The 13454-nt window shown below is 43.5% G+C and overlaps 1 protein-coding gene across 1 annotated transcript in view; it reads left to right on the top strand.

The window, feature by feature from the left end:
• The window catches only part of LOC144823123 (gamma-crystallin 2-like), a 116536-nt gene extending 104721 nt beyond the window's left edge, over window positions 1–11815 (top strand). Inside the window, exon 3 of the mRNA XM_078681315.1 lies at window positions 11507–11815. Within this exon, the coding sequence (XP_078537441.1) occupies window positions 11507–11782 (276 nt within the window). The 3' untranslated portion in view covers window positions 11783–11815. The remainder of the gene's footprint in view (window positions 1–11506) is intronic.
• The last annotated feature ends 1639 nt before the right edge of the window (window positions 11816–13454 follow it).

The raw sequence follows: 13454 nt of genomic DNA, 5'->3' as shown, positions 1-13454 counted from the left end.
TTTATTGGTCACTTTCTTTGTTTGGTTTCACTGCATCTTTTTACAAACTCTACGTGTTGAGTTTCTGGACACTATTCTTTTCTTTTCGAGCTTGATGGTGCCAATGATGAGAACAGTGCTATCCTGGCGAGTACCAGTCAGGTTCCCGTTGGTGGTGCGCCCGTGAGGTGCCATATTGCTCTCACACACTTTTTTCGGTTTAGCACATTACATTTGGACGCGAAAGTATGTGTGGTATGAGTGGTCTCACAATTGTTTCCTAGCTATTGGGAATCAGGCAATTGTTTAAAGAAGGCACAATCCCAGGACATACCGACTACCCCATTAATGAGTGAAAGGGGAGTAAGGTTTGCAAAGATAATGCAACAAACGGTATATCCTAAACAAGGGTAAACTTGATAAGTGCCTATTCCATCAATTATTGTAACATGAGAAACATGGGTTCAGGCCTACCACTGTAGCCTGACTGCTGTAGTTCAAACCTGCAGACTGACCTGCCAAAATAACTTTTTGACAGGGGAAAACGTTCCTTTTAAATATGATTATATCACCCATATGTAGGCCTTTTAGCCTGCAAGGGAGAGTGCACCGAATCTTAAACAGGGACATTTAGAACATTAATGTCATCATGTCCTTGCAGTAAGAAACCTTCAAAAGCTATTTTCACTGTAGAAGGCCTGGCTGTCCTATGAGAAACCTAAAGTACAGATTAAAATATTAATTCTGCTATCTTGAGTTTGGGACCAGCAAGAAAAATAGTTAAACTGCTCTTTTTAATAATCATTTAAGCCCAATTCAATTGAGAAGTCGGATCTTTAATACATATTTAGAAAAAAAATATTTTTAGAAAGTTATCTTTTCCCTGCCTGAAGCTCTTGGAGGCTAACTTAAATGAGCTCTCTAGCGGCTCTCCAGCAAGTGTTTGACCTTAATGTGGTGAGAATATTGCTCCTCCCAGAGCAGAGACAATGTTCTAGGTGTGGGAAGGTGTTTTTCTTGGCAGGAAGACTAGTTGGAGTGGGCCCAGGGATTTCAGAGTGTCCTGTCCTGTCACAAGTAACTGCCAGCTGACACCTTGAAATGACTGGCACCAAATCCACTGAGAGGAGAACCACCCCCGACCACGAGGTGTGGACTGCTCAATTTCAATTTCAAGCAAGCTTTATTCGACGATTGTCATAAAAGCATAAAATCCATATAAAATACAGTTTAAAACAGATAAATAAGGTTAAAAAAACGTGCAAATTATTTCCCTTTAAAAATTTGGGAGTTATAATACTAATATATTTACATAAGGAATTATTTAACATTACCTCAAAAGGGATTTGATTATCACCAGGGGAAAAGTTAGTCTATTAACAAACTACTTCTGATGGTCCATTGCCACCTCAAAAATGTTGCCACAGCTACATATACAGTCATATTTGTACAGGTACATATTATTCTAACTGCAGCCAGGCCGCTGTCCGTGGCCAGCAACCTGCACATTGGGCGTAGCCATGTTCGTCCTGGGGCCCCATACGCTGGGCATTCAAATAATAAGTGACCAACAGTTTCTGAAAGCGCCTGGCATGCTGGACAGCCATCTTTGTCCCCCCTAGACCACTTGCTAGTAAAAGCCCTAACAGGTAAGCTACCAATTCTCAATTGGAAGTAAAGTTTGCGATCTAAGGGTTTTGAGATAACATCCCAGAAGTCTTCCAGGTGCTGTCCCTCCTTAAAGTCCATAAACACACCGGTCAATGAACAAGGAGCCGTGGTCCTAAAGATCTTAACAGCCACAAATTTCCAATACTGGTCCTTTAAAAACTTCTTGGGTGGGAACCTAGCATTTGTTGGGTCTTCCCACAAGTCTTGTAAGCCCAGATCAATCAGAACACCCTGATGTTTACTAACCACTTGAATCCATGAGCATTACTACATCTAATTATATCTATCAGTCCCCTTCTGTATGTCTCTAATTCTGGGGTTGTCCAGAGCCGCCTCCAATATAAAATTAGACGCAAAGAGGCAATAAGGGCTATTGGGGACAGATCCAGGTCATAGAGAAGGGGATTCAGGGGGGTACTCTGTGGTAGTTTTATCAGATTCCTAAGAAATACATTTTCTGAAGCAGACATCCCCCGTAAGTTCTCAGATCCCCAAACTTCTACCCCGTATAAAGTGGAACTAACCACTTTTCCATTGTAAACCGCTAATACGGGAGCTATTGGTTTAGTGAGGGACCTGGAATGCTCCAGACTCAGGGCCCCAGAGAGTTGGCGATGTTTCAGAATAGCCAGCTCAATCTGCTGTTTCCATCTCAAGTCATGCTGGATACAGATGCCCAAATAGCTGAAAGCCTGGACCCTTTCTAGGGGACGCCTGTTCATAGTCATAGTACCCTTATAAGATTTTGGGGCATTAAAAGTCAGAAACTTAGATTTTGCTACATTGACTTCAAAACCCCGAGCGGAGCAGAAATCTTCAAAAATCACCAAGGCCTTCTGCAACCCTCTTGGGGTTTTTGCTACTAAAAGACAATCATCGGCGAACATTAAAATAGGAACTTTTGCTCCAGCTAGGATAGGGGCATCAATGTTGGGATCAATTAGCATTTTGGCCACATCATTAATGTATAAAGAAAATAACGTTGGCGCCAGGACGCAGCCCTGGAGAACTCCAGTTTCCACTGGGAACTGGGGCGTAACACTGCCAGGACCGCCCCACCTAATCTGTGCGTAGTTTTGTTCATGGAGTTTTTTCAGAAGCATAAGAAGGGGCCCAGGCAGACCCATGTCATTGAGGACTTTCCACAGGGTAGCGCGCGGAACCAGATGGAATGCCGCTCTTAAATCTATGAACGCTACGTACAGGCTACCATGCCCGATCAGCACAGTCTTCCAGTACAACATCGTAAAATGTAGCACCTGGTCGACCGTGCTAACTGAGGTCCTGAAGCCTGCCTGTAGATGGGATAAGATGTTGTTGTCCCGCTCCCACTCCAGTACTTTATTTAAAATCAGCCTGCCAAAAATTTTTGGGGAGGTGTCAATCAGGCTGATTGGACGATAATTTCCTGGCTGCGACTTGTCCCCTTTTTTATACACGGGTATAATTTCGGCCCTATTCCATGAGCAAGGTATAGGGGCTCCCCTGGCAATCATGTTAGCTAAAAGGAGTATGTAGGAACCCCAGGAGATTTTGTCCTGTAAAAATAGGTCCGGGGGGATTCCATCGATACCTGACGCTCTGCCAGGAACCACTAGATCTAAGGCACAGTAAACATCTTTTAGGGTAAACATATCCTCAGCGATTGAAATGGTGGGAGTCTCTATGATTAATTCTGAGCCCTTACCCCTCGCATATTGTGGCTGAAAGTAGGCTACCCATTTATCTTTGGGAACCCAGTTCTGTGGCTTATGTGGGTTTCCCTCCACCCCCCACCTATACACATTCCAAAATCTCCGTGAGTCTTTGTTGGAACCTGCCTCCTTTAAGTCATTCCACCTAGACTCATCCCAGTTGCGTTTAGCTCTAAAGACAATATTTTTATACATGGATCTGGCCGTCCGAATATTCTCGCTTGACTCACTTTTAATGGCTCTACCCAGGTCCAAACGGGCCTGCCTACATTCCCCCGAATACCAACGAGGTGGCTCAGGTATACGTGGACCTTTTTTAGTACAAGGCTTCACGAAAAGGCTTTTCAGTTCGGAAAAAAGGCCTCATGGACCCTTGTTCCTTCCTCTTGAAAAGGAAGGGCATTATCCTTTTCAAGCAGTTCCTCTAAGTCATGTGTTGCTTGGGCAAGCTTTCGAGTTATAAAATCAATATTAATTGGATTAATCGAAACTTTCGACCATCAGACATGACGCATATCATTCGATAGGACAGTATCGGTAATGGGAGTTAGAGACACATCCTTACCATGGTAGTCGGGAGTACTCCAGTAGGAGAGAGTCATGCACAGGGGATTATGGTCACTCTCTATCCTTTCTATAATTAGCATGTCCCGGAGGAATCTCCATGTCCCCAGGTTGAGTAGGATATAATCTATTCTACTCTCTCTGGTACCACTTTTGAATGTGATCGCCCCGGCTTTATCCCCCAGTGATCTTCCGTTTGTTGATCTTAGACCATTGTTTAAACAGATAGAATTCATTTGAATCACTATATCTGACCACTTTTTAATTGGTTTAAGCTCAAGTTTAGGTATCCACCCTTCCCTATATTCGTCGTCCGTTATATTCCAGTTTTCACATAAGAGAGGTTCAAAAGTAACATTAAAATCTCGACCCAAAATTAAATTGGAATGGAGATGAGGGGAATGAAGAATCTCTTCCAGGAGTGCAAGTACTAGTGACTTTTTCCCAGCAGTACTTCGAGCGTAGACATTGTAGATGTTAATCGGCTCTTAGTTAGGGAACACAAGACTTAAGGCCTGTAGAGCCCTATGATTGGAGTGAATGACTTTTATAGTAGCACCAAGGTCCTGTCTGATCCAGATTGTTAGGCCACCAGACGGACGACCCTTGCCTCCCTTCTCTGCCGGAATGCTGTAATTTAAATACTCAGGGAGAGGTAATGGGTCCAGTAACCAGGTTTCCTGAAATACACATATATCATGCTGGCTAACAAATGATACCCACTCCGGGGATTCTATTTTTGACTGAAGGCCAGCTATATTCCAGGAAAGAACAGACCCACATTTACCAGTGGTAGACACAGTACAATCCTGCTTAGTTGACTCTACGGCCATAGTTAGTGGGGCAGCCATACATGGCGAATAAGATAGCAAGGATGGCACTTCGGGTGGAATAACCAAGTCATTAGTTAGGTCGTGGCCTAGGATTTCGTTGTTAATTGAATCGCTGCTCACCCCAATAGAAGCTTTAAACTGAAGTCAATCATTATGATCCAAGCTCGAGTTTGCCAGAAAATTGCCCTTACCAATTTTTCCTCCTTCAGAGAGCCATCTTTGGGGAAGAGTTGTTCTCATCTGAATCCTTTAATGATCCGGAGAACAGGATCTAAATTCTAGATTTAGTAATTCTCCGGCTATCATTGGGTTTTTGAAATTTAATTCAATGCAATCATATGCATCACCCTGAGAGATAAGCCTCACCGCGCGGGAGATGTCCTCCCTAATGACTGACCTACAGCCCCTTACATACCTAATCCAGTGAATTGCTTTATTGGTAAGTGCTTCAGGAGTTTCACGAGCCCTACCAATAGGCAGCTTGGGAATATTAATCAGGAACACTGGAGGAGATTTACCCAGATAAGAGTTAGGTGGCATGACGTTTGGGCATGGTGGAACAGATCTTGGGTACTGTCGGCTAGTCACGGATTGCTGTACAGCCTGATTTGCTCTGTAAACACTTTTGCCCCCTGGGTTCCCGGATATCCCACTAGGTAAAGTAATTGACACTGGACCGGTTCTTTTGGTGACGTGGTTGGCTGTAGTAGCTACGCTCCCTGCCCTGCCCATGTCGGTGGATGTAGGGCTTGGGGTAACAGCAGTGCCCTGAGCGATACGTGGGTTAATCAAGGTTGGTTACCGCAGAGCCTTTGCCAAAGCCCACCCTTAGGTTACTTACAGCAGTACTGAGTTGGTCAATCTTGGTTTGCATACTTACGACCAACTGCTCATTACCTAGGCCACAAGTCTGGGTGGGCACATAGGTTCTGCACTAGGTGAGAAAGGTTTCCCCATCTTGGATAATGGGGGATTGCTGTCAGGAGGCCAAACAGGAACTGCTGAAAAAGTGGGTTGGGTTACTCTTTGGAGCTTTTACCCTTTTAGAATTGATAGGGAGGAACCAGGAACCAGGAGTCAACCCCACCCACTAACTGGTGCCAAGCATAAATATGGCACTTAAGGCACCTTCCTCAGAACACTTTATGGACTGGTGGAAAAACAGAACAAGGACTGCACCTGCTGTGTGAGACCACTGAGGAGACCTGATGGGCATGACCTTCTCCCACTTGTACCCAGCACCAAAGAAGTGTAATTCTAGAGTCAGTTAGCGAACATCCTGTGTGACCAAAGGGACGCAACAAGCTGCAAGAGACATTTTTTTCTGATGTGCCCACCTTGGCAGTTGCAAATGGACCTAGCCTAGACCCTGCTGTTGGCTCCTGCCTGACAACCTGAGAGTCTTTAAGGGCCTCCCCTGATGTCCTTGGGGCCTTAAAACCACACCCCTTTTGGTTGTTTAGACACCTAAAGAAAGCCTGAAAACATGTGAAACCATTTCCTCTAGATCTTTAGAGGAACCTGCTGGAAAAAGTATCCGACCTGCAGTTGCACATTGTTGGCTTGGACTTCAGTTTCGTCTCATTCGAAGATCCCCCTACATCGCAAAAATTTAAGGTGTTTGGGGACTTAGAATTTTTTTCTGTGAGAAAAGTCCAAAGCACCAGAGTGCCAGGAGGACCAAGTTGCTTCATGTATTCAGCCATGAGGTCCATGGCGGCGGCTACAGTTTCAGCAGCATCCTGTGCGGGCAGGAGTTTTCTTCTAAGAAAGTGACCAAGTACCATTCTGCATTGAGACTTAGAAGAAATGTCAATTTTTTTTATCTGAAGTGGACTTTTTGGAACTTTTTGACTTCTAAATTTTTAACGGAACCAAATCACTTTATGTATCCAACCTAGGCTCCATCGTGGTCAGCCTGAAATTGTACCTTGGGCCCAGTCTATTCCGGCCATTAACTATTATTAGTGCTTTACTTTTTCTTGCCACTTTTTCCCTTAAACTTTGAAATGTATACATCCCTTATTGGATTTTTGCTGGCAAGGTTTTTAGATCATAGCAACAGTGGTGAAGTCTGGTGAGGATTGTGCTGACTTAATGACATGATGGAACTTCAAGTAAAGTTCCTATCTGATGTTACTTGTGGTATTCTCAAGGATTACACCTTTTCCACTATGACCAATGTAGTGGCCTGGCGACAGATCTTCCTTTGAGGCTGAAAGCTGAGAGAACCAGAAAGCGGGTCTTCTTTGGATGCTATGCTGTAGACTAAGCTGTTTGGAGAACATTTGGAGGATTTTCTTAGTCATACTTTCAAAAACCAGAAGCCTGATCAAGTTTTCTGAAACCAGACTAAGCCATTGGAGAGTGCCCGGTGGCAGTCTTGCTGCCATCATATCAGATATTTCCATGCCTCAGCTGGTCAGGTAAGGTTCCAGCCTTCTTCCTGTCCACTCCAGGCGTGTCAACAATATGCCTCCTCTTCTGCCAAAACCAAACAGTAGCCATGCCTATGCCGATCTTTTGCCCAAGGTTCCAGAAAAGGATATCACTTACTCTTCTATCACTTTTTGGCAAAGTCTATCACAGATATGTGGGTTCCAAATATGTTTCAATTCACAAGTATTTCCATCCATACCAAGTAATCATTTTTCTCATCAGGCTTTGCTTTAATTAATGTGCTTGATTTAGAAGAAAGCTGTGGTGAATGTCAATGCATTTGAATAGTTTACCGCAAGAGACTTCCAGGATGCTTTTCTACATGTCCTTATGCAATGAGACATAAGCGATTCTTGAGATTCTACAAACTGGAATATTATGAATGACTCAAAAATATTCACTAACACGTTAGCTCTGCTTGGGTGCTCTTCTCCACAGTGCAGGAACCTCTGTACTCCTTTATCTGGATGATTGACTGGTTCAGTCCCATTTCACTGCAGGGTTCCTGCAGGACACAATCAAGTTTCCATCACTAGCTACAGCATAAAATCCTCATCAATGCCAAAAAGTCTTAATTGACAGTGACCTAGGAGCTGGAGTTAATCAAATCTCAATTCCAAATCTTGAAGAGCCTCTAGTCTAGGCACCACAACTATATATCCATGTTGCTGACTCAGGAAGCACCCCCGCGAGGAATCGGCTTTAGGTGCAGCAGTTCACGAGGAATATTAACATTAGGGCCATAGGTAGGCACCATGGGGATCAAGGGGATGTGACCATCTTTTTGTATCTGTGTTGTTTCTACAAGCTCCTTGCTTCTTTGTGGTTCCTTGAACTCACTTGGGTCTACTGGCTTGACATCTCCTCCAGTATTGGTCCCCTTCTTCCCAGGACTTCAGGATCCTGGTTCTACTGTTCAGTGAGAAATGGGCAAGTCTCCAAAAGTGGCTGCTCTATTGTCACTATCTCCACAAGGGGGTATAGTGCTGCTATAGTGCTATCACACCTCTAATACGAGATATTTGGCAGCGGTGCTTTGGGTGTACTTCTGGTTTACTTCTCATACAGGGCCAGGTGATCCAGTGCCAAATTGACAACAGAGTGGCATTTAAGACAGACTGTTTGGCTTTGGCTTCACTAGCTGCCCAGATCTGTATTTGGGCACAAAGCTATTTGTTAGCCCTATCAGAATCACTAGTTTGGGGAACAGACAATGTGAGGGTAGTCTGCTTGAGCAGGGTATTCCCGCCTTCCCAAGACTTCACTCTGGCTTGTCCCATTTTTGGAAAAGTATATATGAGGTTTGGGAATCCGGAAGAAAACGTATTTGCTAGTGATGCAATGCTGTTCTTCTATGCTTCCTTTCCACGTCCCAGAGGTGTAAATATGAGCTCTAGTTGTTATGTCCTCTCTGTGGCCTCCCTTTCTGTTATATGCCTTCAGTCCTTATCTCCTTTCTAGGTTAGCGGTTTGTCAGTGAGGAGAATAGGAAGATCTATTAATTATTGTCCCATTATGCTTCTGCATGATATGGTTTTCTCTTGTGAGAAAAATGGCACTGTCTCCAGAATGGATATTTCCTCATCTGGGTAAAAAGCTTGCAGATTTTCCAGCCAATGCTTTTGTGACTTACAATGGACTTCCTTTTCCTTCTTATGCTCACAACGCTCCTTAGATTATTGCAGCTGTAAGTCAAAATAGGTATTGCAATTTTTGCATGGAGGCGTTGACCATATATTAACAGTTTTCCCTCTTCTGGTCCAATGGGTAGCTCTCAGGAATAGACGTTTGTGTAATTGGCTCCTGCAGGGGTTTTCTCTCTTTATCCCTCCACTTAGTAGATTCTTTGTGGAACTTGCCTGTGGGGCTTAGGGGTCTACAATTTCTTTAGAATCTCTAGATGAAATTTCCCTTTGACTCTAAAGGTTTTTTTTATCTAGTAGACTTTACATCGAGCTGCTCACCAAGACAACTTGGATGTTCAACATTATGGGCAATGTACTTGCAAATCTTTCCTGATAGGTTAGGCTTAGGACTAGGGTAAGGCATGGTTTCGCCCTAAGGTGGTATCTTCCTATCATCTTGATCAGGAAATTACTTTTCACTCTCTTCCTGTCATTTTCCTAGCTGAAGGGTAGGTTTTGAGGCTTGGCTTCTTCTGGGTGTTTCCAGAACTTTACTGATATATATTTCACTTTCCTAATGACTACCACCTCTGTTCATTTTGTTTGTTTTGGTCCATTCAGCAATGGTGGCAAAGCCTCTTCTTCATCTGTAAATTGTTGTTTTGTGATGGTGGTCTGTCTTGCCTATTCACCTGAAGTATCCTCTTCATCAGTTTCAGTGCATGGGCTTTCAACCCATGGGATGGCTCCCTCATAGACTAATGGTGCAGGAGATAACTGTTGCTCACATCTGGAGCAGGGCCTTCTACATTTATCTCTACATACCGTTTGCATTTGGGGGAACAGCAGTCGATGGACTTTGGGACCAAAGTAACTGCATTAACCTGGAAATTGCATCTTTTCCCTTAGGAATTAGGGAACACGTTACTTTGATTTAGGATATGCTAACCCTTAACCCCTTCGACGCTGATGACGAGCTGGGCTCGTCATGAGGTAGCCTCCTGCTACGCTGATGACGAGCTCAGCTCGTCACGTAACATGCGGTTTCGCATATCTCAGCGTACGAGCGGAATTCCGCCCGCACGCATGCGGTTAAGGAAGGGTTTGAGGAATGGTTCAGGAGGTAATATTTTGATTACTTACCAGTTGTCCGATTATGAATCTTCATTCCACAACTTACAACCATTCCACTCTCCCTTGGTTGTGCCTTCAATTGTTCGGGGTATTTTATTTATTTATTTATTTATTTTTGACATTTGTAAAGCGCAAACAAATGCCCATAGGCGTCTCGGTGCTAAAGATTCTATACAAGATTCAGGGCAGGTTACTGATTATATTTATTTATTTTTGACATTGTAGATGTCAAGCCCCCTGCGCCACCAGTACGTCTCTTTTCGTGACGTACTAGTGGCGCAGTGGACTCCTCCATATTTACAAGGACAGGAAAAGCTACCCTGCGTGACTTTTCCTCTCCTTGTAAATACAGCCCCTTCACACGCAGCACTTTGCTTTGAAGGGGCGTTCCATGGGTGTTGCTGTGGGTGTTCCGACGCAACACCCATGGAACAAGACACATCTCCAGATTTACAACAAATCGTAAATCTGGAGATGCGTCTGAATGTTACGCCACCCTAGAGGTGGGGTAGCGAGGCGGTTTTCATTTCTCCTCTTTTTTTTCTCTTTCAATGAGTGTTGCATTATACAGCACCCATTCAAAGAGGCAAATGCCTGTAGTGGTTATTTTTGTGCAGGAATGTGCCCCTTCCTGCACAAAAACAATCTCCCCATGACGCAAGCGTCCTTGCCCCATGGTGCAAGGGTGCCAGCGCATGGCTGCAGTTTGTGCGCCAGCGCAGGGGGGAGCACAGAGATGCGACATTCTTGTAAATATGTTGCATCCCTGTGCTTCAGAAGTGCCACAGCGTGGTGCAACCAAAGGGCTTGCAGTGCCACGCTTTGGCACTTTCTTGTAGATCTTCCCCTAAGTTCTTTGGGATAACAGGACACATTAGGGCTCGTTTACCATTTTTGTTCGTAGATAAATGATCGATCCTTAGTGGAAAGGAGGACAGAGAAGATGGTGTAGGGAGTTATTTGTTGGTCACGTGGTACCTGGAGGGAGGTGGAAATCTCTTGATCATGTAAGTACTGTGATGAGGAAGGATATTCAGAGTAATGAAGATTAATTGGAACATTAGAGAGGTACATCTTGAGTTTATAGCAGGCAGTGGCTTTGTGTCACAAGAACCCCTGGTCAAAGGGACAGAATTCAGTGCTTGTTTATACCAGTGGTTGCAGGTTGTAGACTATGAGACTCATTTATACGTACTGGGGCATTTTTTTCGTCATCAGACTTGTCCCTAAGAAAGAAAGAAAAAGTCACAAAGGGAGTAAAAAAATTAAAGATAGAAACACCGAGCCAATGGGGATATCAATGATCGAAAAAAAAAACCTGCAAGAGTGAAATTAGAAAACAGGACTAGGCAGCCATGGTCCTCGGCAAAGCCACAATTCTGCAGTGCCAAAACCAGCTCCAAAAACACTGTGGGTCCATGCATTTGTTATAATTTCTTATGTGGTATTGCTTCACATTTGGCCTTAACTATGCCTTATGGTTGAAGCAGTTCTCTCTAACTAAAATGAAAATGGATCTGAATTTATTTAGAATGTTATAACAGTCTACATCTTTTTGGTTTTATAGCACCGTGGAACATTTCGGGTGAGAGTCTACGACCAAGAAGGGTTTAGAGGTCAGATGATGGAGTTCACAATGGATTGTCCCAATGTACAAGAAGAATTTCGCCACCACAACATCCGATCCTGCAATCTTCTGGATGGCTACTGGATATTTTATGAGGAGCCCAACTATAGAGGACACCAGTACCTCTTGAAACCTGGGGAGTACAGTAGATTCTCTGACTGGCGTGCCAGTAACAGTAAAATTGGTTCACTAAGGCGTGCCATTGAAGTTCCTTAAAACCCTCACGGAACCCAAAAAACATAAAGTACTTTGAGCATATCTCGTCCAATGCTGTGTATTTATTTGACCAAGGCTTAAAACGGTACCTGTTATGTGGTTTCTATTGAGTTTCATGAGGATTGACTCTGGTGATCATTATAAGGTGTGAACTGAAATTGGAATAATGAGGAAAAGGTTTCCCACACTATTTCTGAACTGAACTTACATAAGTGATAAGTAATGGCAAATGTCATAGCCTTGAACGATGTCCAAGAACGCGTTTTGTTGTGTAAACTCAAGACCTGTTGGGACGCAGCAAGAAGACCAACAAGTGATAGTGACAGGTGGGTGACAGCCAACTAGATGTCCTTGTTTAGGAACACTTGTGCATATTTATGATGAAGTGGCGGAGCGCGGCGCTAGCCTCCTTGGCTTAACGCCGTGCTACTCCACTTCTGAAATGCAGGGCTGCACCATATTTACAACAATATTGTGCAGCCCTGCGTTTCCCCCTGCGCTGATGCTAAATTCAGCTGTCTAGTGCCAAAGCAGGCTCCCTTGCAACACAGTGCAAGGGCGCCTAAATAAAGGGGAGTGGTTGTTTATGTGCAGGAAGGTGTCCCTTCCTGCACATAAACAATCTTTAAATGGCATTTTGTAACTTCTATGTGTGCTGCCTAATGCAGAATTTGCAAAACATAATTTTTTTTAATGATTTTTGATGTGGAGGAAGGGACACCTTCCTGCACATAAACAATCAATGGCCTTTTGCTGTGTTTATGTGTGCTGCACAACGCAGCACACATGGAAACAGCAAAAACGAGGAGAAATCAAACGACACCTGTGCACAGTGAGAAAACTCCCTGGGCAGCATGTCTATTGTTTTTCGTTTTTCAAAAACAAACTCCTGATTTGGAATGTTGTTATTTGAAAATAAAACCGTTAACTATGCCCATCAGAAACAACCTAGCACCCGTTCTGCTAACATTTCTGTCATTGGAACAACCGCCACACTCTTATGAGATCCACAGCTTCTGCTGACGTGGGAAGCCAGTGGCTGCCTCATAGACCATGGGCTTTCTTGTTATTAATATTGGCGACTATGTAAAATGTTCAGATATTTGTGTTCAAGATTGGCCAATTCTTCTATGAAAATCTTGGAAGAGTATCATACCAACTACAGATAACTCGGTTTTCAAAATCTCTGTATTATGTTACATATTTTTTGCAACATAATTTCAAATAATATTTTGAAAAATACAGGGCAAACAGACATTCCTGCTTTATAGTTCTAATCATTCTAACATTTATTTCCAATTGTTTATGGATATGTTGGTACTCGAAGCTGAGGAATCTGCTTGATTAGCATGCTATCCTGACATTTTTTCATTTGTTTGGACCTAGAATAGTGGCATCTTGGGCTTTTGGGCAATAACGACTGCTAAATACTTTCAATTCAGGTGCTGTTCTTCTTAAAACATGGTAATCGTTTTGAAGCACTGATTAGCATATCAGCCTTTTATCTATGTCCACTCTGAATGTGTGCATACATTGTACGTGTGGCGTAAATGCCAAATAAACAATGCGAAAGGTAGCAACACTTTTTATGGCCTTCCATGTGGCATCAAAAGCACGTTTAATGGGCTGAGAGGCTGCCTTTTTAACACTGTATTCAAGCCCCCCCCCCCTA

The sequence above is a fragment of the Lissotriton helveticus genome, chromosome 3_1 (assembly GCF_964261635.1).
Source record: "Lissotriton helveticus chromosome 3_1, aLisHel1.1, whole genome shotgun sequence".
NCBI classification, from domain to species: Eukaryota; Metazoa; Chordata; class Amphibia; order Caudata; family Salamandridae; genus Lissotriton; species Lissotriton helveticus.
This window is presented reverse-complemented; position numbering and strand designations above follow the sequence as displayed.